The sequence below is a fragment of the Tyto alba genome, unplaced genomic scaffold (genome assembly GCF_018691265.1).
Source record: "Tyto alba isolate M040663 unplaced genomic scaffold, T.alba_DEE_v4.0 Super-Scaffold_6, whole genome shotgun sequence".
NCBI lineage: Eukaryota > Metazoa > Chordata > Aves > Strigiformes > Tytonidae > Tyto > Tyto alba.
The window spans coordinates 27,014,054-27,041,141 of NW_024881327.1; the positions used below are offsets into that span (position 1 = coordinate 27,014,054).

Below are 27,088 nucleotides of genomic sequence, written 5' to 3' on the forward strand. Positions count from 1 at the left end.
TTTTCAGACTCTATGCAAAGTTTGTATTAATGTTGCCCATAACAGAGCTCTGCTCTTCAGGGTTTTTGGTCTAGCATTTCAGCAGTGCCAAAGACCTTTAAGAACACAAAAGGAAATAATTTTCTGTATCCCAAGGATAACTTCAAACCTCTCTTCAAAGCTAAATGTTACAGAAATGCATGTGATCCTTGTAATAGTTTTAGTGTAAAGCTGCTAAACTCATAATATGTGAACAAATTCAAATAGCTAACTATACTGAAACAGCCTATTTCAAAACTAATGTGGATTTTTTTCCCTGTAATTTATGTTTGATAAACTGAAGAATTTAATGTTTTTTTCTTTTCTTAGTTAAACAGTGATTCTGCCATAGACGAAACAATATCAGATCATGCTGGTTTATCACTTCAGTCTCAAGATTCCACTAGCAGTGTGGGAACAGAAGACGTGCTTCAAATCAGAACTGAGACCCCAAGTTTGGAGGCTTCTCCTCTAGATAACTCTAGCAACCAGCTGCCTGAGGTGGGGAGAAATGTGGGCTGGTGCATGGCTGATCTGGGCTCCTTCTAGTGTTTAGTAGCAACTTTGGCTTTCTTTTCAACTGGATTTGCATCTGTTACAATGATTATTTGATTTGCTTTTAATATTTCTAACCTGTTGGAATGTTCTTACAAAATGTTCCCTCAGCATGAAAACTACTTGAGATGGACTGAGGGAACTTACCACAGGTTAAAAATATTCTTGAAGGGCTGATAATGATCATTTCATGGTGCAGAATGAACATAGGCTAATATTCAAGATGCTTTTACCTTGATATGGTTGAAATCCTTCTTGAGCAACATTTTCTTTCAAATACTTTTTTTATTTCCCCCCTCTTTTTTTTTTTTTTTTTTTGCTTTCTTTGGGTTAATGTGATTGATGCTATGTGGGAATAAAACCTCAGGCCAGCTGTGTTAGCAGTTGGTTCCATTAAATAATCCTTTAAAAGGACCACAGATGCTAGTGGTATACTTTTTTGGAAAGGCCTATGTGGACTGAGACAGATTTCAAGCTAATGGCCGCCTGCAAATCTGTGAGTACTCCAGTTTCTTGGTTTTTAAAATATTTTGAATAATTTAAAATTAAAAAGACTTATTTAAAATAAAACTTTCATATGGTACAACTCCTACAATATTTAGCAGTTGTAGCGAAAACCTCAATATGTTGTTTTTTTTCTTGAATTTGAAGTGGCTTGTTTTAGGTGGACTTTTTATCTCTTCAGTTAAAATTATTGATGTTAATGGCAATCTTACTTTTATTTGGATAAGCATTGCTATTCCTGTCTTTATCAGAACATACAGTTGTATTGAATCTTCCAGAAAATTAGGCTATTGCTATGCGTATTTGAATAACCACTGCATGGTTTACACTTAAGAATGAGTCTTCAGCCAACTTGATTTAAACAGTCAACTAGGTGGTTCAAGTGACTGGGGTTTCTGAACAAAGGCTCTAGTCTACCTGTTTGCTACCTAGAAAATCACTCTTATTAACAGGCAAACCACCCACCTAGCTAACATTTAATGAAAATAACTGTAAGAACAGAAGACATATTTAAAGTACAACAAAGGGAAAGAACAGGTGACTGGTTTCCTGTGATAAAATCCTCACCTTTTAAAAGTGTAATGTAACTTCTATCAAGCAGCTTTCCCCCACATTTTTCATATTTTTCCATTATGATTTTCTATATGATTTTTTAAAAAGTGTTTGGTTACATTGCAGTTGATAAATTGTCTCCATTTTTGTAGAGCACCTGTACTTAGATTGTCAAACAAAATGTTCTGTTAGTGCTTCGTCCGCTTGTCTACAAAATGCATTTTTGTTCCAATAGAATTTTGTGTGAAGAAGAACACTTAATCTGGATTATTTTTTTCCACATAGGATAGATGCTTTAGGTTAAGATTTCAAAAGGGAAAAATGATATATAAGATGGGATTTTATGGAATGAAATTCACCACAATATAACTTTTTTCTTCTCCTTTGTTCACTTGTGGTACCATCCCAGCTGTACCTCATTTTTATGTTTTGATAGTTCTTTCAGAGAATGCCTTTATACTTGGATTCATTGTTCTTCTGCAGCTCCCTTTATACAATCACTATACTTCTGAAATCGAGTGAAAACATTCACACAAAAAAAGCACCAATATAATTAAAAATACTGAAAACACTTCAGCTGTGCTGTAAAGCATCCAGAAAAAAATGCTGTATCAAAAAAAAAAAAAAAAAAGAAACAAAAAAAAACAACCAAAAAATTACTGTAAGTGCATATACATGCAATCGCCAAATATGATGTGTTCCAGTTTTATTTTGTGCTTGTTAGGATATGGGATTCAATTGAATACATATGTTTTCTTCAATGCACCGTTTGAACACTCTCTCTATAAAAGTTAGCTAGCTAGTTGGATTTTGTTGCTAAAAGGGAGAGCTGGGTTTATGCCTCTTAACAGAATGAGCTTCAAAATACGTGCGCTGTCAACTCACTTCTGAGAAATTTGTGAATCCAGGAGACTAATTTTGTCCTGAATTCATATGCTGCACAACTTGCACCATAGTGCAGTTGTTTTTTCCTATGCTCATATACTTTATATATAATTTTCAACACAGGCATTTCATTTTATGTCATGTCAGATATCAAAATGTTTTTAATATAAATAAATCTGTATTAAAATTTATGTAGGGTAAAATAAAAAAAAATTAAGCCATTATTTAAAAACAAGTGTGTGAACTGGTTAGATGCAGTTGAGTTCCTTGTTTCTCTTGTAGGGATGCTGAAGAGTTAAGTAAATAGTTCACTTAAATGTATTTGGCTGATTCCCAGTAGTAGCATGTATCTTTGCAAAAAGGACAAAAAGGACATTTCACATTCCAGTTGGGAATTTACAGCCTAGCTTACAAGAATATTTTCAATTTTATACAGTAAGTTTTACAAGCTTAAGTATATGAAATTTTCTGACTAAAATGATTCTCTGTTTTACTCACTTGCACTGTGGATTTATGAGGGAGTGGTTTACTAGAAGTAATTTTCCTTAGGTTCTGTGGAGTTGTTAACTATATAAATCACATTTTTAAGATACTTAACGTTCATGTTGGTAATAAAGACATGTCCAATGTTACACAGAAAACTTCAGAAATCAGGAGGCATGGCACTATGAAGACTAACTTACCTGTAAATTTATTAACTAGTAATTAGCACTTAAATAATTTCTAGAAGTGTATCCCTCATATGTACATCTACCAGACATACTCAGTTCAGCTCTGTATCATATGTTACCATCTGTAATAGAAATGGACCACTGCTTCAATCCAAATTATCTTGCAGGGTTATTGTAAAAGTGTCTTGCGTTCCCGTGTGCCTTAGCTGCTCAGTATGACCAAATGGCTGTTCTGTGCAATAAAATTCCAGATTTAACTTTTACAAAAGAGGCATTAGAAGTGAGGTCACCAGCTGTGTGAAATGACAGTAGTGTCACATTGAGGAGGACCATAGTCAAAGTAAGATAAGGTTAGGATCACTGTGAAATAAAATTACATAGTTCAGTTTACAGCTGAATTGTCTTTTCTAAGATGTGTACGGTTATTTATCTGTCAGAGGATCTGCTTAAACTAATGAAAGCCATGAAGTGATGTGTACGCTTAGAGGCTGTCCAAAGGTTTGTTGACCAGTGTTGGATATGCCAGTAGATGAAGACCAGCACACTAAGAATGAAAACGTGATAATTTGTGCCTTTAGGAGATAACAAGTACAAGAAAGTGTTATTTTTATTCCACAGAAAAATCCAGTAAAAGATTTCAAATGGATTCATCATAAATTAACTAAATCTGAATTCCTCTGTTCAATATAGAGATGTTAATGAGTATAATAATGCTAATGGAGGAAGATGGAAAGGAGAAAGGGTCATTCTAATATCACCTACCTGAGTTTAATCATTGTCTCTTTAGGATTGCCAGTGAATTAAAGCCTATGCTTAGAGATTCAGGGTTAATCCCTTAAAGTTCCCCATATTAACAGTAATGGCAAAATAATAAAAATAGTGGAATGTCCCTTTTTCATTGTTCATCTGTTACACTGTTGCTCAGTTTTACTTTTAGAAACTTGTTAAAATGAATAGCAGAAAGAAGAAAGGTTCTATGTGGGTTCCAGACCCCAAGGGCAAGCATGAGGCGGTCATTTTGGTCCTCGCCTAGAAAAGTAAACTATGAAAGTCTTGATTGTGTTTGTTGTGATCTAAATATGTTTCAGGCTATTTTCAGATATATTTTCTGGGAGTGTTCTTAACAGATTTAATTGAGTGTATGTAAGAAATTTTATTTGCTATCAACGATATGTCATATTCTAGGATATTAATGCTAACCACAGGTTATAAACATTACAAATAGACTGCCTGCCTTTGATCAAGTAAAACTATGTGAACAATACAGAGAACTGAATGATTAAAGTATAAATAGATATTTGTAAACAATTTTTTATAACTCTGTTACTTCACCATAATAAGAACTGACGAGAATACATAAGTCCTGTCAAGAAAACTAATAAAAGTATGTTCGATTCACAGGAAGGCAGTTCAGCAGTAAGGGATGAACAGGTTAGCACTGCTAGTGAAGACACTGGGTCGTATCTACTACAAGAACAACAGGACTGTCTGGTCTGTCATGAATCTCTTGAGTTGGAAGAGACCCCAGAACTAGCAGAGGCAGCAGCTCCTGAGAGCTATTCTGAATCTATCTGTGAAGAGGATGTCACTCTTGCTTTGAAAGAGCTAGATGAGAGATGTGAAGAAGAAGAAGCTGACTTCTCTGGTTTGTCTAGGTAGGATTAATATTGGTTCTAAATAACAGGAATTACATGTTATCTGTTCTTGAATCAGAGTAGACTTTCTTATGGTGTGGGGTTTTCCATGAGTCCCATAATACAAGTATCTAAAAATGATGTTTTGCGTATCTGAAATAGTGGGTGATTGGGTTTGCCCGTTAAAGCAGATATACTCAGTACTTTGCTCAGCAGCTGTTTATGGTACAGGGAAAACAGCCTTGCAGGAAAAGATGAGAATTCTTGAAAAAAAAGAAATGTAGCATATTTCATCACCGTTAATAAGACAGAAATATGAGAAGAGGTCATAGGGCATTTTAGAGTGTTTTCTTGGCAGCCACCAGCTGCAAGCAATATAACGTGGAAAAGCTCTTGAACTGCTCTGAATTATGGCAGAACCTATTTTGGCACAAAAAGACAGGAAAAAAATGATAATTTTATTTTTTTTTAGTCAAAGCTCCTGTAGGAGTCAGGCCAGTTTTATTTTGAATTTGCCCATGGTTTATTTCCAGTTTTAAGGGTAATCAGTCTCATGTATATTTCTAAGACATTTAAAAATAGAATAACTTTTTTCCATTTTTTTAATATGGAAAACAAAAATAACTGTTGAGAGGAAAAGTTATAGTTACTCCTAGCTGGTTGAGTCATATTTAAAGTGAAACCATAAGTCCCTTAAAGATAACAGTATAATAAGGAGGGAAAATTAACAAAAAACCCTAAACCAAAGAATTCCAAATTGTTCATAAGTTTGTTCATACTTAAAATGCGTTCATAAGTTTAGATTGAATAATATGTAGACTTAGCGTATGGGAACATAGACTTAGTGTATATTCTGTCAGAGAGACCATTTAAGGAGTCTTTTACAGAAAGGACACAACAGGAGATGTAAAAGACCAAGTTGTTTGAGAAGGTTCTACTGGGACAGAAATTGACTGTTGTAATCCCATATGCAAGCTACTGCAGTATGCCTTGCAAGAATTAAAGGCTGGTACCAGTTTGTTTCCTAACATGAAACTGAAAAATATCTTAAGGTTTTAGGTTATTTACACTAAGCAAACAAAAAACCCCATAGCTCTAGTTTGAAGAGCAACAGAGGTGATTATTTATAGGGTTGATACACTAGTTAGAAAATACCTGAAAATCTTTTTGAAGCTTTGCTTACAGATACTACTCAAAAGGATTGTGTCTTAGCTTTTGTGCTTTGTGCTACTAAAATTAATGTACTTAAAACCAGCACCCACACTTCTTGTTTACAACATGTTTTTAAGTCTTGTTTAAGACATACTTGGTGCCACTGTGAATGAGGTGGTTGTTATTGAGAAAAACAGTATGTATTTTTAAAATTATTTTAATAAACTATCTGTACTTGGAATCCTTCCACACGTATTTTTGCAGTGTAAGTACAACTGCTGTCAAAATGTATCATTCTTTGTAATATAGAAAATTTTAAAAAGTTAATGATTGTAAGTAGTAGCATTGATTAATCTATAGTTCAATATTTTTATTGGATATTTGGTGCCTAATGGAAAATATGACTGCAGGATGCTCTTTGAACAAAGGCCCATTAAATTGATTGCCCATAAAAAGGGAAGTGTTCCAATCTATCTCCATTCACTTATGATGTTACTTAAGACAGTTATAAAATAGTGTTACACTCTTAAATGAGCTCTTGTGTTTCTCTTAAGGAAAGCTAAAATTTGTTGTAGATGTTGGTGGACCATATGTTTAGATGAATAAAAATTTGAGGAATTGAATGTTAATTCAGTTGTTGGGGGTGAGAAAAAAACACCAGTTTCTGAGTATATATGTATATAGCTATATATAAACTACAAATAGCCCTTTGTCTGTAGATATGCATAGAAATAATACGTTTTAATAAACTTTGGAGGTATTTGAGAGTATAAGCAATTTTTTATATTGCAGTAACAAAAGTTTTTTATTTTTTTACTCTTTTTTTGGTTCATAGCTACCTTAGTTAATTGATTTATTTATTACAAAACACTGTTCTCTATTCCAAATTCTTATTTTTCCTTTGTACCAAAATGAAGGGGTTTTTTCCTAACAAAATTACTGAAGAGTTAATTTCTGTTTGTTATTCACAGCCAAGATGAAGAAGAACAGGATGGTTTCCCAGAAGTACAAACTTCCCCACCTCCTTCACCATTTCTTTCTGCCATATTGGCAGCTTTCCAACCAGTAGCATACGATGATGAGGAGCAAGCATGGCGCTGCCATGTCAATCAAATGCTGTCAGATACAGATGGCTCTTGTGCTGTCTATACATTTCACATCTTCTCAAGGTTGTTTCAGGTCAGTGAATTGCCACTATGTGGTTGTTTGAAATCCTTTCCTCTTGCTTTCAAAACTAATTGTCCCCTCCATAACTGCAAAAGCTGCGAGATTATGGTAGCAAGAAACCTTAGAATAGCAAATCAAATGCAAATAAAAAAACCACGTTGCTAAAAGAATGTTATAGGGTCATACACTATTTTTCCATGGGATGTCTGCTGTATTCATTGTCTTGGAGTGATTCTACTCAGGAAAAGAAAAACAGCTCAAAAAAAAAGGTTCAGTGTTTCTTGTAAACTCTTAGTTCAGGCTGTGTCCCTTCTATTTTCTAAACATCACCCGGGTTCTCTGCTGATTACAGAACTAATGTCTTCCTCCTGGGTTTTCTGTGGGATTTATTATTATGCGATCACAGCATGACAAACATTAATGAATTTCTCTTGCATCTGACTTGTGAGAAAAAAATATTTTTCTGCAGAGAAGTAATTGAAACACCAGGAGATCCACTAAAGCTGGAAGTTTCAAATGCCTCTCTTAACTATATTTACCTTGTAGATCTGGTATCCAACACAAAATGCCTATGGTTTAATTTTTCTTGCTCCCTCCTCCCTAGGTAGGGGATAGGGCTTCTGCATTTTCAGAGTAGTACCACTTGGATGTACATTAGTCTTTGCAACTTCTTATGGGGCAGGAAAAGCACAATTAATCGATTTATTTACAGTCAACCTGCCAAGTGAACTAAGAGCTGATGCAGAACTACAGACCAAGACCTTACGACTCCAACCCTTTCTAATATCTCCAGTATTAAATTTTGCCTGCTGTTTGGTATATCATGATAAATTTCTCAGTGAAAGCCACACTTTATTTTATCACGCTAGCGTGCATTTTATCCCATATGTATGGGCAGGTTTAGGGTTACTACCATGATGAAATAACTCATAAGTGAAGAATTCATACTCTACCTTATCTATGGAATAAGTTGTTTGTACACCTATACCCATTTTCCATTTTTAGTTGAACTAAGTATTTTGCCAGTGCTATGAAATTCCTGTTACTGGTTTGGTTTGTCTTTTTGCTTTATCTAGACATCAGGGGTTTAGTTTCTCTGTATTATACCAAAGCATAGCTGCAGTTGCTTTTCACACATTCATTCATTTCATGAAAGTGGCAAAACGGGAGTTCATATTCTCTTGTGATCATTAAAGAGGGAGCTAGAATGATAGGTGACTTTCTGTGGCTTGACAGAATAGCCCTCAGTCAGCTGGAAAGGTGGATACTCTGAGAAAAGGGACAATAGCAGTCCAGGGCTCGAGCCTGGGCAAAGAAGCATTCCTGAGGAGTTGCTAGTGGGTACAGAGGAGGGTTAAAATGAATAAATGAGACCTGGAGGCCTTGTTTGACTTGCACCCTTCCATTTTGCCTTCTGGCTCCTACACTGTGTTTAACTTTGCAGCTGTTTGTATAATTGTCATGGTTGGAGCTCAGAGGGCAACTGAGCACCACACTGCTGCTCACTTCCCCCTTCTCCCCCACCAGTGCAGGGGCAGGGAATGGGGGGTGCAGTCAGTGCTGCTGCTTTTTCCATATCGGGGGGGAACTTCTGGAACTTTCTCCCCCTGCTCCAGCGTGGTCCCCTCTCACAGGAGACAGTTCTTCACAAACTTTCTCTGACTCGAGTCCCTTCCACGGGATGCAGCCCTTCCCGAGCTTCTATGGCGTGGGACACCCCCACATGTTGCAGTCCTCCCAGCACTGAACTACAATGGTGGCGGCTGCTTCTTCCCATAGGATCCCAGCCTCCTTCCAGTGCAGCCACCTTAAATGGTCGTGTGGGGCCCCCACAGGCCCTATCAGTGTCTGCTCCACTGTAGACCTCCATGGGTGGCAGGGGGGGCCGCCCTGCTGTCTCACCACAGGATACAGGGGGGTCTCTGCTCTGGCACACCTCCCCCCCTCCCTTTCTTCCTCTGTTCCGCCACTCACCTTGGTGTTCACAGAGATGTCACAACTCCTCCTTACAACTCCCACTCCTTCTCCCACATCCCTTCTTAAATGCGATATTGCAGAGATGCCGCTGATTGTCTCTGCCTTGGTGCTGAAGTGGGTCTGACTTGGAGCTGGGGGAGCTTCAAGAAACTTCTCACAGGGGTCACCGCTGTAGCTCCCTCCCCCACTACCAAAAACCCCACCACTCACTCAAACCCAGGACAATAGTTTATTCTACACATAACTTTCTAGGATTTATGAAATAATATATAACACAGCACAGTGTTGTATTAGGCCAAACCGACAGTCTGCATAATAGAACATGATATACATAGGAGTGATTTTTGAAAAAGGTAGAAACCCTGCAGGTAGCAATTTTGGACACATTGTGCTACACAGGTCATATTCTGACTTGCAGAAAATTATACACAGTTTTACAGCACAAACACTTGAAAACGAATTGAACTACTATGAATGAAGACAAATAGTTATCCAGCTATACTGGTGCTAAAAGCTTAGAAGTGAAAGGAATAATTGTCTTTATAAATGCAGGCTGGGTTTATGTATTGACTGGTTGATTGCATTTTCTGGAGCTAGTTTTACATGAATATTCAGAGCAAATTATGTATTAGTTTGTAATTTAATGACAAAAATATGTGCTGTCATAATGGAAATTTGCCCTGAAATTCTTAATCTAAAAAGCCAGAGGAGAGGTAGTAAAATACAATGTAAAATAAATGTTTTTCTGATTTGATTTCTAGACCATTCAAAGGAAGTTTGTATCTATAACAAATGATTCAGTCAGCTTTCTTGGCGAAAGTCTACAGCGCATTGGAACGAAATTTAAAAGCTCTCTGGAAGTGATGATGCTATGTTCAGAATGCCCAACAGTCTTTGTGGATGCGGAAACGGTAAAAATTTCATAAACTTACACGTTGAAATATCTGTCTGCTTAAATATTTTTATGTAACATACAAAATTAGGCTTTAACATTTGGAAAATAGCAGCGCTCGGGAAGATTTTCAAAGGTTTCAATAAAATGTGTTAATTATATTTTTGCCTTGTAAAAGGTTGTTCCCTAACATTGCTAATTGAAACATCTGAATAATTTGGGGATGTTAAAAAAAAGATTATTTTTATAAATGAAATCAAAAGCAAATTAAAATGTTAGGTGGCCACTGTGTACCATAAACATTTGAAAACACAAGCGAGAAGTTTATTTTCTCCAAAAATAACCTCCAGCTGTAACAATGAACAGTGAGGGAATTTACTGATACTAGATATCACTTAAATTCCCTTGCTATTCTTTCCTTTCCTTGCTCATTCATATTTATTCTATATTCATTGCACAGAGAAGAAAAAGGAAGACTACTTATCTAGCAGCAACTTTGCCTTTTAAAGTTGTATCTTTATGTATGTATTCAATGATGCATGAGAAAAGCATTCTAGCTACAAATACACAATGAAGGCTTTGAATTGTTGTTATGCAAGTTGAAATCTTGGGTTATAATAAAAGTTAATGTTAGAAGTCAGCTCAATGTTCAACAGCAGTCAAAAAAAGCTATGCTAGAATAATTAAGAAAAGAGACAGCAAAACAGGAAACATCCTTGAGCTAATGTACATATCCCCAGTATACCTACATCCTGGATTCTGGGGGCAGTTCTGGTTCCCTGCTCTCAGAGAAAATACGGTTGAACTGGAAAAGGCTTCAAGAAAGATCACAAGAATGATGAAGTACATGGAATGGCTTCCATATAAGATATGAGTACAGAGGCTAGGATTTTTTAGCCCTTTATGAGAGAAATCTGTTCATAGATGTCTTGATTATCACGGAAAAGAGATAGAAATTACTACATTGTTGCCTTATTTGATGCTAAGGGGGATCAAATAAAGCTAGCAGTGACTTACACTACAGACAGACAGGCATAAACACACTAAAGACAAACATACAGAACCAAAAATAAATTACTTCATGTGATACATAATCAAATTGTGAAACCCTGTCCTCTTTTACAGTGTCTGTTCATGTTTTCAAAAAGCAGCTAAATCGATCCATGAAAGAAACAGCCCTGGGTAGTTTGTGGGGGTTTTTTAATATGCAGAACAATGCGTTGACAGAGGCTAAGAAAGCATTCTGGAGCAAGCAGATCACCACATTTGCCCCTCCTTAAGCAACTGCTATTAGACGCTGTCAGATGGGGGACTGAGATCGATCGATCTTTGGCCTTGACCCAGCAAAGCATGATACGGACAGTGCATTTCAAGGGAACCATGTGTAATGTTTTTTGCTTAACTTATGCCAATGATCAGGCAGTAGAAATTAACCAAAAGAAGAAATCTGTTTGGGATAAGAAGCCACGAGAAGAGTTACACTAGTGTCTAGCTAGAGCAGCATGTGTGCTTTGAAAAACTAAGTAAATATATATATTTTTTAAAGTACAAAAATAAAAAATAAATAATGAATATATATACACATATATTATTATACATTTACAATATGTATACAAGTATACAGACTTATGTGTAAGCGTGCATGCATATGTATGCACATACAGACAGTAGTGTTGTTACATTGGAAAATACTGTGCAGATAAATCTTTCCAAATAATTTAATTGAAATGAACCAACTTGTTTATCAGATTATTTCTCTACTAAGAAAGAATGGCTAATCTAAAATAACATTCATGCACAAATTTGAAATTTGTTCAAAAAAAAAAAATTGAAATTTGTTAAAAAAAAATTTGATTTTGTGATGTCTGCTCACATGTACAAGATTGTCATTTGATTCAAATTTGGCCTCTGATTCATTCAAGAAGTAGTTTTCAGCAGAAAGATGCCCCCTTACATCAAAGCGTGGGTTCACGAGTGATTTGGGAGTGACTCATGGCCTCCTGCTGATACAAGATGCCCCCCTGACTTTGCATTTTGATGTTATTGCACACACCAAATGCAGAGTGGCATCATGCCACAGAGACATGAGTTGCTTCTTGGTTGATGGGGACATAGAGGTTGGGAGTAGCAATGTCTTAATATGGTGGTAGAATAATAATCTTGATGCGCTTGGAAAAATATGTAAGCATCGTTCCCACCCCTGTATGAGGAATGTGGGATACCGTGACTCTCTGTGCCATAATTTTGTGATCACAGTCTTGCACTTGCACCTTCAAGCTGACCAAGAGGTACCAGGCAACGGGGATTGGAGAAAAGTACAGAGCTCTTAATGTGCAAGGGGTGACCAGTGTGAGGGAGGAAGCAGCAGGTTAGAGGCATGATTATTACAGGAAGTGACAGGAGAAGGATTAATAAGAAAAACCTAATTGGAAATAAAACTACAGGGAGGAATGGTATGGAGCAAAACTGAGGTAGCAGCCCCTGAGGGAAAAAGAGATTCTGATGTTAAAAAAGATAGAGTAATTAATGGTAGAAAATTATTCAAATATCCAGCAGTTCCTGCTTTGACAGTTCCTGGTTCCTACAGACTGAAGCCTTTGCTGGTGGTATAGTTTGTATATTGAGAAGGGCAAGTAACCCTCACTGGACACTCCTTGGGTTGCTACAGGAGCAATCCAGCAGTACCCTGTTTCTTGCTGCAGGCTACTCTATTTACACTAGTTGTATAGTAGTGTGTATATCAGATATTCTTTTTGAAAGATCTAAAAACACTTTTGAAATCTCTCTTTCAGACATTAATCAGGTACTGCCCTTCTTATTCTGGAATCAAAACTGCTGTTCACTGGTTTAACTGATACAGCTACATGTGTTAGTTTACTAGCACAAAGGTGTCACAAACGATCCGTACCCTACTAATTGTTATTTGATTGTTTGTCCAAATGTAGACTTGGAATTTCATATTATATAATTTAGATATTAGACTATATGAATTATAGTCAGATGTTACATGACTGAAGAGGTGGTTGCTTTTATCTTCCAGCTAATGTCTTGTGGCCTGCTAGAAACGTTGAAGTTCAGTGTTCTAGAGCTCCAAGAACACTTGGATACCTATAACGTCAAAAGAGAGGCAGCAGAACAGGTGAGTCTCTTATATTTCAAAACAAAAAAGTATTAGAATCTACTCATCAAGAAAATGTTGCAGGTCTTTATCTCTCGACACAGGTATCTAAAAGTAAACTGTGGGAAAAAAATTCTGAAATAAAAGCCCGTTTCCTTTTCTTACTACTATTCTATGTGTATACTCTGAGCCTGAGGTTTCTCCTTTGTGAAATTAATTTTTGTTGCACATTTCTGAAATTGACTTTGAATATATAACATTGTATAAAGGTACTAGCATTGGGAAAAGCACATTCCTAATTTTAAAATCCTCTTTTAAAAATATTCAAATATTTTTAACATGAATATCAATAAAAAATGGCTTTTTTTTTTTTCTTTATAAATGTTCTGGCTTATTTTATTAGATTAGAAGGGTGAGATTCACCTCCAGATGAAAACGTTTACATACAACTATCTATATGTGAATTAAGTGCCGTAACACCCATAGTATCCAAGGATCAAGTCAATACAGTAAAAGAAACCAAGAAAGCAATACATTTTATCCTAATATAAATATTGACTTGTTGCTCAGCTGAATAGGTATTCAGACTTCTTTTGTTGGCTAGATCTCCACTGACTGTAATGGGGGCTTAAATAGCTGTGTTCTATATAGACACATCAATTTATGTCTCCAATCCTGTAACTCTGGATCCCAATGGGGCTGACGTTTCTGTCAGTTATTTAGAATAATACAGTTTAGTATTATATAGTAGGGTATATGTTAGTGCTTATATCCTTTTTGGCAAAGAAAGTTTAAAAGTTGGAAATTTCTGTAGCAAGGGTCTGTATATTTGGTTTTGTGAACCAAAATGAAGTTCAGGAAGGAAGATACTAACTTCAGAAAACTGAAACAGGTAAGATTTGTATTTCAAGAACCAAAAGAAAACATGAATCTACAATCAGTTTTGCAGGTACATAGAGAGAGAGGATATATGGGGCTTTTGTTGTAGAGAGAAAATTATTCCTAGAAAAATTAAACATGCAGTTGAAAGATCTTTTTACAGATCTCAGCAGCCTGTGAGGCCATGACAATGCTGGAGTGATGCGAAATAGAACCAGAATTCAAGCCATGACATATTGGGCAGAGCTGTATTTTGCAGCACAAGTGGCTCCATGTTTCTCAATCATGTTGAGTTTATTAGGAAATTATGGCCACTGCCTTGCAAAGATTGCTGACAACTCACCTGCTGAATAGAATAAACATCTATTTTTTTGTGGAAAGGATCTCAAAAGAATCGCTGTTTCCTCAAAACCAATGCCACGCAGCACTGTTAATGTAGATAAACTGTTTCTAGGATCCAAGCCAGCATTTCTGCTGAAGAGTTGCTGCATTTTTTACCCTGCTCTGTGGTAATAACAATTTATTTGTAAACTAACTCATAAGGTCTAATATAATGAGCTACATTTTGCCATTTAGGCTTAATGAGAAACAAAGTACTCGTCTAATGACTAAGGTTACCTTACTTGATGTAACATTTAATGTCTGACAATCTCCAGTGCATAATGCTGCCATCACTCCTATGAGAAAATAGTGTATTTTATTCCTCAGTTTAGAGAGCAGCACTGAGGCACAGAGAAGCTAACTGATTTGCCCCAGGGTCAGACAGGAGGATTTGAGGCAAGGCAGAGGGGAACTCATGTGTGTCTGTGGACTTAGAATGGTGAATATCCAAACATCATGGAATTCTCCACATATAAACTCATTTGGCCTATAGTTTATCATAGCAATAAGAAATGGCATTGTTTGGTTGATTTGTCAAAGTATGATGAGTTAAAATTGTGTCCCTTTCAGGTGGCCATGAATTCACTTAATGTATTTTTAGCTGATTTTGCACTGCCACATATCATATCAACATAAAACCAAGCTGGATATTAAGAACTTGTTTGTATTTTATTTTACCTGATAAAGGAATGTGGATATCCATTTGATGGCCTCTGTCATTATATCGTAGTGAGAGAGTGGTGTTTTTCTGTAGTGCAGCTGTCAAAAGGATGTTCAGTAACATGTTCCTGTGGACAGCCTGTCTTCTGCCACAGGATTTGTGAGTGACTGGAGCAGGAAAAAGGTTCACGGGATGAAAGGAGTTGCTCTGAAATAACTGAGAGCATTTTGCCAGGGCTTTACTTTTATTTCATCATTTATAAATAGAAAGAAGCCGTACTGAGGAGGAAAAAATTTATAGCTTTGACTAATCATTTCTGACTCTTGATAGCATGTCATTTAGCTAATTTAGTGCATTCTTTAATTATTTATTTAGCATTTAGAAGTAGTAACTAATTAGCTCAGATAATTTAATTTTCTAAAACATTTTTAAAAAGCCTTTCTTCAGCTGTTGGTCCTCAATTTTTTTTGGTGTGTATTATATAGTCTATGTAGACTAAGAATCCTCCGAAGCTACTTCTCAGATATGTTGTATTGGTTTTTTTTACTCTGCTCTATTTAACAGAGTTAATGATCAAAAGAGACGTCCTCAAGTCAAATATGAGTTTCTGTTATCGCAGGCAGTTGTGCTATGTATCCTCTTCAATCTGAAAGTATTAAGGCAAAACACATAATGAGCGTATTGCAGATCTTTACTTTTTTTCATAGAAACAATCAAACTAAGTTGGTTGGACTATTATGTACTAAAGTAAATAGAAATTAACATGTATTTAAATAAAAATAATTTGCATGTTAATCTGGTATCCTCTAGAATCAACCACTGGCAAATTCTGTACATTAATGGCTTTAATGAAAAATCGTTGTTTAAAATTTACCCTAATAGATGACGTTTGTCACTATCAGTGCTGTGTGTTGTACCAGCATTCACGTGAATCAAATCCAAAAAGTAAGAGGCTACAGTTGCTTGAAACTCTTTTACCTATTCACTAAGATAAGAGAAAGGTCCCAACAGTATAGGGGGTGGTTTAGGATGTCTGTTTTGGGGTTAAGCTGGCAAACCAACCTGTGCTATGACCAAGACCAACCACAGACTTCCTTATATTATGCTTTCAGTAATGCCCTTCATCCTCTATCTTTGTAGGAGATATATGGGGAAAACATAAGTTGATGTAAAGCAAACATTATAAAGAACGTTATTTTGTCACACAACCTACTGATGTTCCCAAAGAGAAAATTTAGGTCATTCTACCGTGCTGAATATATATTCTCTAAAAATTTTTAGCAAATTAATTTTGTCACCTTTTTGGAGCTACTGTTCTATTTCCTTGCAAGGAAACTGCATTGACTTCATATCTGTATTAGGGACAAAGACACTTAATCAGATAACCTTGTATTTTCTATTACGTTTGTATGTATATCATAACATTCTAAGCACACCCTTTATTCCGGCTGGTTTTAAGATTTAAAAAAAGATTTTTAAAAGGGCAGTGTGTGGAAATAAATACTAGCTTCCCAATTGGTGATGCTGTTTGTTCCAGTGCAGACCTATTCCATTGTTACCGGTGGATACTGTCAGATAAAAAGAAAAATGAGATTTGCTGTGTATGTTGGTATCCATGTCACTAATTGAAACTGACACCGTGGTGTTTAGAGAATTCCATTTCTCCTCTTGATAAGCACACAGGCCTAGTTAATTCACTAAGTAACCTTTATTAAATTGAGCAGATGGAAAATCACATTTTTCGTTTTCTTGCATCAGACAAAGGTTAGAAAAAGGTCACAAAGATTTCCTGTGAGACTCAAGATATCAAGCACACAGTATACTAAATTATTCTTCCATGGATGTATAGAGCCTGTTCTTCATTTCAGAAGATAAACCGCACTTTATCTCAACATGACGCATTCCCATTTCAGTAATACCCAAATTACTTCTTGCTTGCAGTTGTTTTCACTGTACAGAAAAATATGCTGGGCACTGCGTCGATGAGATGATCGGGTCGTATTGTCCAATAAGAGCATATATTATTTTGCAAATGCTTTATATTAACACTTCTAAATTTGCATGGTTGGTTAAAGCTAGAAGAGATTACCCACTGAAATTAATAAACTTCTTGTCTGCTATAGGAACCAGGGTTAAATACAGCCCTGTGTTCATGAAAGAGAATGGAATCTGCATGTTTGCATTGTGTAATGTGGGAATACTTCATCTCCCTGATATATGAACTGGAGGTGATGCTAAACTCCCATTGAAGAATTTATTTTTTTCTTTTCCATCCAGTAAACCTGCACTTGCATCTAGTTACACAGGAGAGCTCTACTCCCTTCTGTTTCTAAAGTAGCCCCAGGAAATATAACAGGCTTACACTTACTCTCTAATTTGAATTAGTGCTATATTTTAAATGCTGAGAAACCATGTTGTTGTAAACCTTGTGCAGCAAGTAAAGAGAAAATATGATCTTGTTTAATGAAAGGGATTTTTTTTCTGCCTCCGCCCTCCCACACATCTCACAATAACAGTACCCAAATTCAATCACAGCTTAATATTTATGCTATAGTGTACTATCCCCATCTAGGGCAATGAAGGCTACAGGAAATTTACAATGGAAGGGACACAATAAAAACTGTAAAATGATATATCAGAGTGGAAATCATTAGTGGAAACAACATTGGTAAACAATTGATTTCATATCACAATTTCTTACATAATCTGAGAAGGTACAAGACTTGAGGAAGTGTCTCAGGTAGTTTTAGTACAGCCTTCAGTTTGCTCTGTTCCAGAAGATGTTTAATCTTGTTTATATTTATTTTGCAGTGGCTAGAAGACTGCAAAAGAACATTTGGTACTGATGATGGTATTCATGGCACTAACACAGATGCCCAGGTAGGTTTATGTCATTTATGAGTCTCTGGATATGAGAATAAAAAACATCTTTATATTTATTGCACAAAAATTCCAATATTTGCAGAGAGATTAAAAATGTATTAAAAGTTTTTCATTTCAGTTATCATCCTATCTTTTGAAAACTCAGATTCTTATGAAGTGGTGGTCTAATAAAAAGGGCTCTTTTTAATAAAAATTGGCAAGCTGTCTTGGGTTCTAGACTTAATAACACTGAGTAGATAAGCGGACTTGATACCATTTGTGTACCAGCAAGTCTGCTTTTCTGCAGCTGTTTCTTGAAGAAAAAAGATTAGCATTCTTCTTATATGCTCAGATAAACTGTCTAGCCAAAAACCTCAATTGAATTTAAATACATATGACCTTTCTGGAGCCATTATTTGAGCAGGAATGAACAGGGAATAAACTAGCAATATGGCAAAAATCTCATTAAACACTTCTGTCAAAATATCATCTAACAACAACAGGTGAAGTAATCTATTAATATTAGTTCAATATTTTGTGTGTATTTGCATGGCAGTCATCCATGTTTAATATTACTAACTGCTATAGTCAGTGATAGCTTTTCCCCAAGTAGACTAGGATTTTTTTTTTTTTTAAACAATAGCTGCATAATATTGACACTGGAGATAAAAAAGCAATTCCAAAAACTATCATTAGTAGGCACAAGGAATCTGCCATCTAGAGACCTGTAATAAGAACAACGGAAGATGTAAGAATATAGAATTGTGGGTAGCAGGTGAACTTAACCTTTTGACAATGACATTTTGGCAAAAATCCCAAATTCAAGCTGAAAAAGGAGGAATTTTATTCCTTTTATTCAATCAAACTCTATTCATTGGTGTGTTTGGCCATGTTTCTGCTGCTGAAAATGTAGTATTCAGCAACAGAAATGTCTACTGTGTGCATAGACTATTTATTTTTTTAGACAGTTTTCATTTGTTCTCATCTGTATCTGTGGGATTCTTTTTAATTCAGTCACAAAATGCACCTGAATTTTTAAAGTAGTGAAACGTATGATCATATACAGTTGATTATTGCATCGAAGTTGCACATTTAAAAAAAAAGATATTAATGTGGATATGCTTAGGTAATACAGCAAAATAATTTGCTACCATTTGCAAGAATTTTTGCTTTGCCTATGAACACAACATTTAGTATATTTTACACTTGGTTTACATCTTTGTATACTGACCGATACGTGTTTAGAAATATTTAACAACATTTACTATTACAATATAGTAAATGTTCTATATATTAATAGAAAAGCAGCATATATGTATTTGAGTACGTATTTAGAATGTTTATATACTCCAAGAAACTGTTCAAACGTAACTGTTCTTACCATGAAGGTAAATGTTACTGTTCCCACTGTATAACTAGGGAAACGAAGAATTGGGAGGAAAAGCCCTATGCAGGCTTTCATCTAGCTTGTATGGAGCGAATCCAGGATTCTGAGTGAGGCAGTTTTGTCTGTTCTTCCCCATTTCTGCAGGGCTTGAAGATCACCCCTGAAAAGAGGTTACTTGATCATTCGTATTGTTTATTTGTGGGGACCTGTTTTGGTTTTCAATTTAAATCCTAGCCTGCAAGACATGCTGGCAATTTTTTCTTTATGTGCTCCTTGCACTTGCAGGCTCAGTTGAAATCATTTTAATATATAGTATCCATTGAGAAGACAGAGTCCTGTTGTCCTGCTTCACAAATATACACAATTTACAGAAGTTCTAAATTTATTCACAGAAACTTACAGTGACTTGAAGGAGACTGAGAAGTTACCAAGTGTCAGATCATTGTTTCAAGAGTCCTTGTAAATGCAATGGAGGGCTGTCAACCAGTTAATGCTAAAAATATCTAAGTGTTGTCTTGCTCAGGAAAACAGAGCTGCTTCATTCAACACGTATTTTTCATTCACTAACACAAATAAGATTTTCTTACTAATTTTTAGCACTGTGGTCAATAGAGCTAAGGAATAGCGAAGATGAATTCTCTTCTGGCTCATGCATTGCCAGCAGACTTGCAAGTAAATGTAATTATTGGATTTTTGGTATCAGTACTTACATGCAAGCCTGAAGGAATGCATCTGGACTCTGGCTGGACTGTTTGTACAGGACTGGCAGATAGAAATAAATATCAGATTACTTCTCAAGTAAGCAAGTATGTGAAAGACACTGAAGCAGTACAAAGCCATTTTTAAAGAACCTCTCTTGAGTGTTTAGAATAGCTATCAAGGTGTGATTTTGGGGAGAGGGATTATTTATGGCTTGCAGTAATAATGAGATTGGCTCAAAGTACCCTGGAATTTAATTACTAAAAATATAAAATAATCAACCCTGCCATTCCTCCCAGTTTCATTCTCTGTGCTTCAATTAAAGTGAATCATAGAATTCTTGTCATCTTTGGCAGTTCAAGACCTTACCTCTTCGCACTGTCCTGTGCATCACAGGTTTTTACTTATGTATCAGTTGTGCTACGTCTATGATAGCACAGAGCACAGAGTAAATATATGCAATGTTTATAGTCTATTAAGCACATAGTGTATAACTTACTGTACGTATCGTGTATAACTGTGTGCTTAGTAAAGCTCAACTGCTTCTGCCTGTTGGAATCACACATCAGTTGCATCTTCATATGTTTCCTGTGACCACTGTACTTGCTTAAATGGCATCAATACATTTAGTGCTGTACAAAGCACAGAAGTGAAATTCCTGTCCCTAGTCTGACAAATGTATTTTCTGACGATTTCTCTCCCTGTCTTTCTTTTCTAAATGTTTTTCTGAAATAGCTTGTAAAAACCAAGTGCAATAAAATTACAGAAATCTCACAATGAGGTGTTGAGAATTAGTTTAGCAAAACTAAGAATTTTCTAAACTCATTCAGAATCCAAATTAACATTACATCTCAAATTTGAAAAGGCATTATTTTTGCTTAAACTATGGTACAGAACAAGAAACATTGTACAGCTGTTCAGACATAAGTGTTCTTGATTTCCTTAAATTTGCATACCTTTAAGACTACAGAATGTATAAAGACCAGACAGGGTTCTAAGTGAAGTATGTTACTCATGTTGTGGGACAGCAAAGCCAACGTTACCTATCACTAGTTATAGCAGCAAGTAATTTCACTTCAAATTCAGTATATTAACTTTTTCTATTCAGGGTATATTTGGAGCATGTTACTTGTATTTCTTTCTCCAATTTACCTGGGACATCTTTTACCCTAATTAAAATTATTTCCTACACTAATTCTTGATCTTTTTTCTTTCTTTGTATTTTTGTGACCTGAACATCTTCTTGCTTAGCAAATGGAAATTCTAGCAGTAAGTGATGGTTCTTGATTTATCAAATACTTAACCATGCTAGTCACCAAACTGGTCTCCATCTGTCTCGTCCATTTGTGACATAGTGATGTCTTGTCATAGATGATTACAGAAATGCTGTGTGCTTCAGTTTTGCATCATCTAACCCACTGAACTGTTGGTCCTTTGTAGCTAATAGCATTCTGTAGTTAGCAGAGCACTACAGAAGATTATTACATTAGCACTAGCTTTTATGTCTGTATGTAAAGTAGTATTAACGCTGTCTGCACTTTGACTAGTGCTTTAGATGCACAAAAATGGAAGCAAGACAGTGCGTAAGTTAATGCTGCTGTTTCATTTCTTTTAGAATGTGTCACGTGGTATTTTCTAAAATAGAATCAGAGCTACCTTTTATAAAGGAAACATTATTCTTGCCTCTGAGAATGGAATTATACTCCTCTTACTCCATCAGGCAGTGGTAAACCAAGGGCCAGGTTATATACTGTGCTTATATATTTATACTAATTGTTATGAAAGATTCCATACTTAAAGACCACAACTGCTTCTTTGGGATATTAGATCTTGAATTTTAAACAGTAAACTATCAACAATAAAAGCAAGTGATCTATGAAACTCTATCTCGGAACATGATATTTCAAAATGCCTTTTGAATCACTTCACATCCCACCACGCTTCTTGGAAATGTAACTTATTAAAAAGTAAACTTCAAACCTGTGTGAGAGGGGCCATCTGTAAATCTAGAACTGAATGAAGTTTTCATCTGCTTTTCACTAGCTTCCTGCTACGTTAGCTTCTAAATCTTTTTGGCATTTTCTTCAGTAGCCAAATAACTACTTTTAATTTTGCATATTCTATACTGAAGAAGTTGTCATTTATTGTCTCTTGTATTGGATAGTAGATGTTTTGCACTTCCTGAATAATGTTTACATTTGTAGGAGCTGGAGTTGTGTCGGAGGCTATACAAGTTGCATTTCCAGTTGCTGCTTCTGTTCCAAGCCTATTGCAAACTCATCAGCCAAGTGAAAACAATCAAAAAAGAAGCAGAGGTAATGAAAACCATGCCATTTAGCATCTAATTGTTGACATTTTAAAGCCAAACCATTTAAAATACATTTTGATAACATTTTCATCAGTGAGACATCTTTTTAGAAACTGAAGGAGGGTACCAGCTGTTTTATAGCCAATTAATAAAAGATTTAAGTAGAGCTTGCAAGAATTTTCTGAGATGTTCAATTATCTGTGTTGATTTTTGTACAGCTTGAAAGCTCTTAAATAGACAGGAATGCAGGGAGTCTAGTGATGAGGATTTAAAATATTTCAGTAGCGTTCCCAGTGTATTCTAATCAATCTACAATCAAGGCACATCAACTCCAATCAACAGAGTTCTGTGATGAAGCCCCTTTCCCTCACCCCAGCGTTTCCTGTTGCGAACTCCATTGCTTGCTACCAACTGATTTATGTAACTGTGTCACTTCAGCCACCATTCAATGACTGTGCAAACGTAGTCCCCATCCTAAATGCAGTTAGTAATGTGTTCTAGACATCTTATGCCCGATTTTTAGTTGTACTAGCTTTAGAGGTAAAATATGTCCTTCAGCCGTGCACATGGTACATATGTGATGTTAATTGCGTTAATCTAAATGCATTATGCTATTAATAATGTCTTCTGAAAGTTCTCCCCTGGGTCTGTAATGCAATAAATAGAGGTAGCAGGGAAAAAAAAATAGTCCTGGTCTTGCTTGATATAGTAGGGAGGAAAACAAAAAAGCAGAGAGCAAGTCTTTGGGTTTTGAGTAGCTTAGGGAAAAATCATGCATGTTCCTCACTTAGATTTCCATATTTTTGTAGAACCTGCAAGTAAGTGAATTCATTCCTGCCTGGCGAATGTTGTGGGAAGTCGGCATCACACCAGCCCCGCTTCTTGCCTAAGTTAGTCAGATGTAGAATCATACTCTGAGCGGTGGCCTTGTCTTCTTATTCATACATTGGCGCTAAAGCTGAAGATAGTATTATATACACTGGCTGTACTATGATTATTCTGCTGGGTTACCAGTCTTCCAGATTTTTTCTTCATAGTTTATTCTTGGAATAACATAATTGCTACTGTACTTCTCCAAAGTGTTGAATTGTTGTTGTTAGCTTAAGTGATTTGCAGAGGAAAGAATTACATTTTTTTGGAACAAATTTTAAAATAACTAAGTAAGATGGAAACTTCATCAAGGAAGGCCCGAATGCTTGACATGCATGCTTGGGCCATTAAATTAACTGCATACTTAAGCAACTGCAGCAAATATTTGGATGTACTTTTTCTGCCTCTCACTAATGATAGCAAAGAGCAGGAAGAATGTAAGTCTGATCTGCTGAAAGTTAATTTGGCTGAAAATACATTTAAACTAGAAAAGGTAACTCTTATACTTGTTTTAGGTCATAAACATGTCTGAAGAACTTGCGCTTTTGGAGGGCTGTTTGAAAGAGGCTGAGGCTGCATCTGACAGCGGCATTGAAGAAATTGAAATTGCAGAGGCTTCCCAAGCTAGCACCGAAACGGCTATTCACTCTCTCATTGAAACCCTAAGAAACAAGGAGTTTGTGTCGGCTGTAGCACAGGTCAAAGCTTTCAGGTGAGTCCTTAAGGATTGCTTTCAGATTTGAGTTTGCCAATGGGCCTTTTTAATTTAAAGATAGGGATAGGCACTATTCCAGGTTTTTTTCAGCTCTTGTTGGATGTCCTTATTGAAAAGGACAAGCACTGTTGCTTTGTTACAGCTTGCTCATATGCATTTTCCAATTTAACAAAAAAAAAAAAAAAAAAAAAGGCAGTTCTAGTAGTACTTGCTCTTTGGAATTTATCTCTGATAGAAAGATACTGGTAACTATCAGGACTCTACAGAACAAACATTTCTTCTGCATTTTTGTATGTCTTCTGTTCAAATGTCTGTTTAAAGAACATTTAAACATTGAAATTGTTATTTTTTTTTTTTTCATGTTTAAATCCAAATTGTGTTTTTACAGATCTATTTGGCCCCATGACATCTTTGGCAGTTCTGAAGATGACCCAGTTCAAACACTGCTGCACATATATTTCCGTCATCAGACACTTGGTCAAACTGGTAGCTTCGCAGTAGTAGGCTCCAACCAAGATATGTCTGAGGCCAGCTCAAAGCTGATGGAACTTAATCTAGAAATTCGAGAGTCTCTACGCATGGTGCAATCCTATCAGCTTCTAGGGAAAATCAAACCAGGAATAAATCTTGTGAGCACTGGATTCTGAATAGCTGTTACTTAGAAAAGAACTGATGATGAAGACACTTCAGACTATTATTGAGCACCTTTCATAAAAAACAAAACAAAAACAAACCTCCAGCAATCCTGACAACCGATCCAGTTTTATCACAGCAAGAAATGGTTTTATCAAAAGTAAAAATCTGAAAATTGAAGCGAACATCTTACTTGACTGCTCTTTCTACACAGTAGCTGTGTGGCAGTAGTATTTTTTTATTAATTTTATGTATAAAAACTACATGAAATGAAAAGGGCTTAAATGTAATGCATTCATATGCATTATTTTCTGTTGTAACAGAACTATAAACGGTGGTTGCAGTAACAGCCTCTAAAGGTTGAATCAATATCGCAGGTGGGATGAGGCTAAAATCAAGGCTGGTTTATTTTGGCTGAAGACCTGCAAGGCTTCCTGGCTTTCCAGCAGTCTGGCTTTCCAGCAGTAGTAGATATAATCATCAACTAATACCTAATGAGACACTTTGCAACGTCATGAAGAATGTGCAGTCAAAGATGAGTAGAATGACTTATGACTGCTAAAACCATTGACTTCTCAATGTTTTATTTGCTTTTATTGTCTGCAACAAGGAAATGATGTGTGTGAGTTAGAATGTGTGGCTATGTGACAATTGTTTTTTGAAGGTATGGATGATTGTTAAATAAGGTCTCAGAGCATGCTTAAAAGAGCTGCAAGATTATTTTTGAAGAAATTTTATTTTATTAGATCTAATCCTCATAGTGTGTAAATGTTAGGACATTTAATAATATTTTAAACTGGGATTTCTCAGTGTTTCTAAAAGAAATAATATATCTGTTAACTTTATTGGAATGCTGCTCAGTTCTCTGATCAGTGCTTATGTTACAAATATTGATAACAACTAACCAAAAAGTAGCTGCCTGCAGAGACTTTAAAATGTATATTAAAGATATATGCTGCCCATCAGCAATTCTCATTAGAAGTTAACTTATTTTATTCTGTATATATTCTAGAAACTGTATAGTGCAAACCCAGTATTTTTCTTGTAAATTTGTGCAATGCACTGTTAAGATAGTAGGTGTACAAAGCTATGAGGGGAAGGGGAGGGTTCTCCCTGGCAGTAGTCACATACATTACTTGCAGTCGGAGTAGTCTGCAGGGTTCAAAGAGTTTGAAGGCACATATATGCATCTTCATGACTCAAGCCTAAGGAAGTGGGACTATATAGAAAAAAAAAGACTGACTACCAAAACATGCAAACAGGCAATATACGCATAGTTCAGTGTCAAAGTCTGTAGCATAAAACAAACTGGATTCTGTTGAAATCAACAGCCTTTTGTAAAAAAAAAAAAAAAAAAAAAAAAGGGGGGGGGGAACAGAAAAAAGAATGTAGTCCCATTATTCCTGTGATTTGAAAGGAACACCCAGTATTTTTATATACATCTCTTACCCACTGTGATTTTTTTTTAATGGGCTCTAATTCCAGAGTTTAGAATGTAGAATTAAAATTCTTAGCTCTGCCTTTTTGGGGGAATTAGACCCCACTAGAAATGTAATTAAGCTGAAATGCATTAATTGAAGGCACTGTGCACGCCGTTGGACTGCTGACAGTAGTTATGTTATCCTAACAAGCTCTGTAACTGGTCAAGGCATATCCATAATCACTGTATTTTTTTCCCTGTCCCTGATAAAATTGAATTATTTTGATGGTTTTGTGGTACTGTAGATGGTGTTCTTAATTATTTAATAACTATTTACTGGAGATAAGCAGTTTTATTTAGTGGCACATTACACTCTTATTTACATCATCTTTTATCAGCTTTTTTTGTAAAAATAAAAGGCACTGTATCTGTCACTTTGCATATTTTTACAAGCTAGAGTTTAAATACTTTAGCTAAACAGACTAAACACTGACTATAGAGGCCTGGGTGCCCTGAAATGTTTTTTTTTTTTTTTTTTCCTTTTATGTCCTGTCAACGCAACACCATTTTCCTAGGCATCTTCTGAAGCTGTTAAAGGATTTCTCATGCAACTCAAACCTGAATTTATATACGCAATTCCTTATGTTACACTTCTTCCTCCATTTGCAATGACTAGTGGAACCTGCCCTAGGGAGCAGAATCCTGCTAACCTAACTGACTGTATTTGATACTGCTCTAACCTTGCAAAGCCTTTCCAAAATTACACAATCTCAACTACTGCATAAACTGCCACCCTACATGACCTGGTGCCAGGTCTGTGCCAAATCTGAAGCTGTGGTAAAGCTGCCTAGAAACAAGCAAAGCATCAGGCATCTTCTGTAAGATGCAGCAAACACAGCACTGACCGAGCTAACGCATGCAAAAGAATCTATTCATGAAAAAGCTGTCCAGGGTGGCAAGTTCAAGACATCTTTGAAGAACTGGCAGCATGAAGGCTGTTCCTTTCCACTTTGCATAATCACACAGGTCGTAAGCAGCTTCCTTTTTCTGCTGAGCCTAGGAACCAGTGCCCATGATACGCAGCGTATGCTGTCGGGGATGTGACAGAGCAGTAAAGTGGAAAAGGATACAGAACTGTACTTTGGCAT

The 27,088-nt window shown here is 36.0% G+C and overlaps 1 protein-coding gene across 14 annotated transcripts in view; it reads left to right on the plus strand.

The window, feature by feature from the left end:
* The window catches only part of FRYL (FRY like transcription coactivator), a 175,317-nt gene extending 149,073 nt beyond the window's left edge, over positions 1-26,244 (plus strand). For 12 of the 14 annotated variants that reach the window (XM_042808023.1, XM_042808021.1, XM_042808022.1 and 9 more), the window contains 10 exons: positions 349-519; positions 4,587-4,840; positions 6,943-7,150; positions 9,877-10,026; positions 13,048-13,146; positions 17,858-17,926; positions 21,246-21,263; positions 22,199-22,309; positions 23,688-23,884; positions 24,276-26,244. In XM_042808023.1, coding sequence (XP_042663957.1) covers positions 349-519; positions 4,587-4,840; positions 6,943-7,150; positions 9,877-10,026; positions 13,048-13,146; positions 17,858-17,926; positions 21,246-21,263; positions 22,199-22,309; positions 23,688-23,884; positions 24,276-24,534 — 1,536 coding nt within the window. In that variant the 3' untranslated portion in view covers positions 24,535-26,244. The remainder of the gene's footprint in view (positions 1-348; positions 520-4,586; positions 4,841-6,942; positions 7,151-9,876; positions 10,027-13,047; positions 13,147-17,857; positions 17,927-21,245; positions 21,264-22,198; positions 22,310-23,687; positions 23,885-24,275) is intronic. The other 2 variants (XM_042808017.1, XM_042808020.1) reach the window with 1 other exon arrangement.
* Positions 26,245-27,088: the final 844 nt, after the last annotated feature.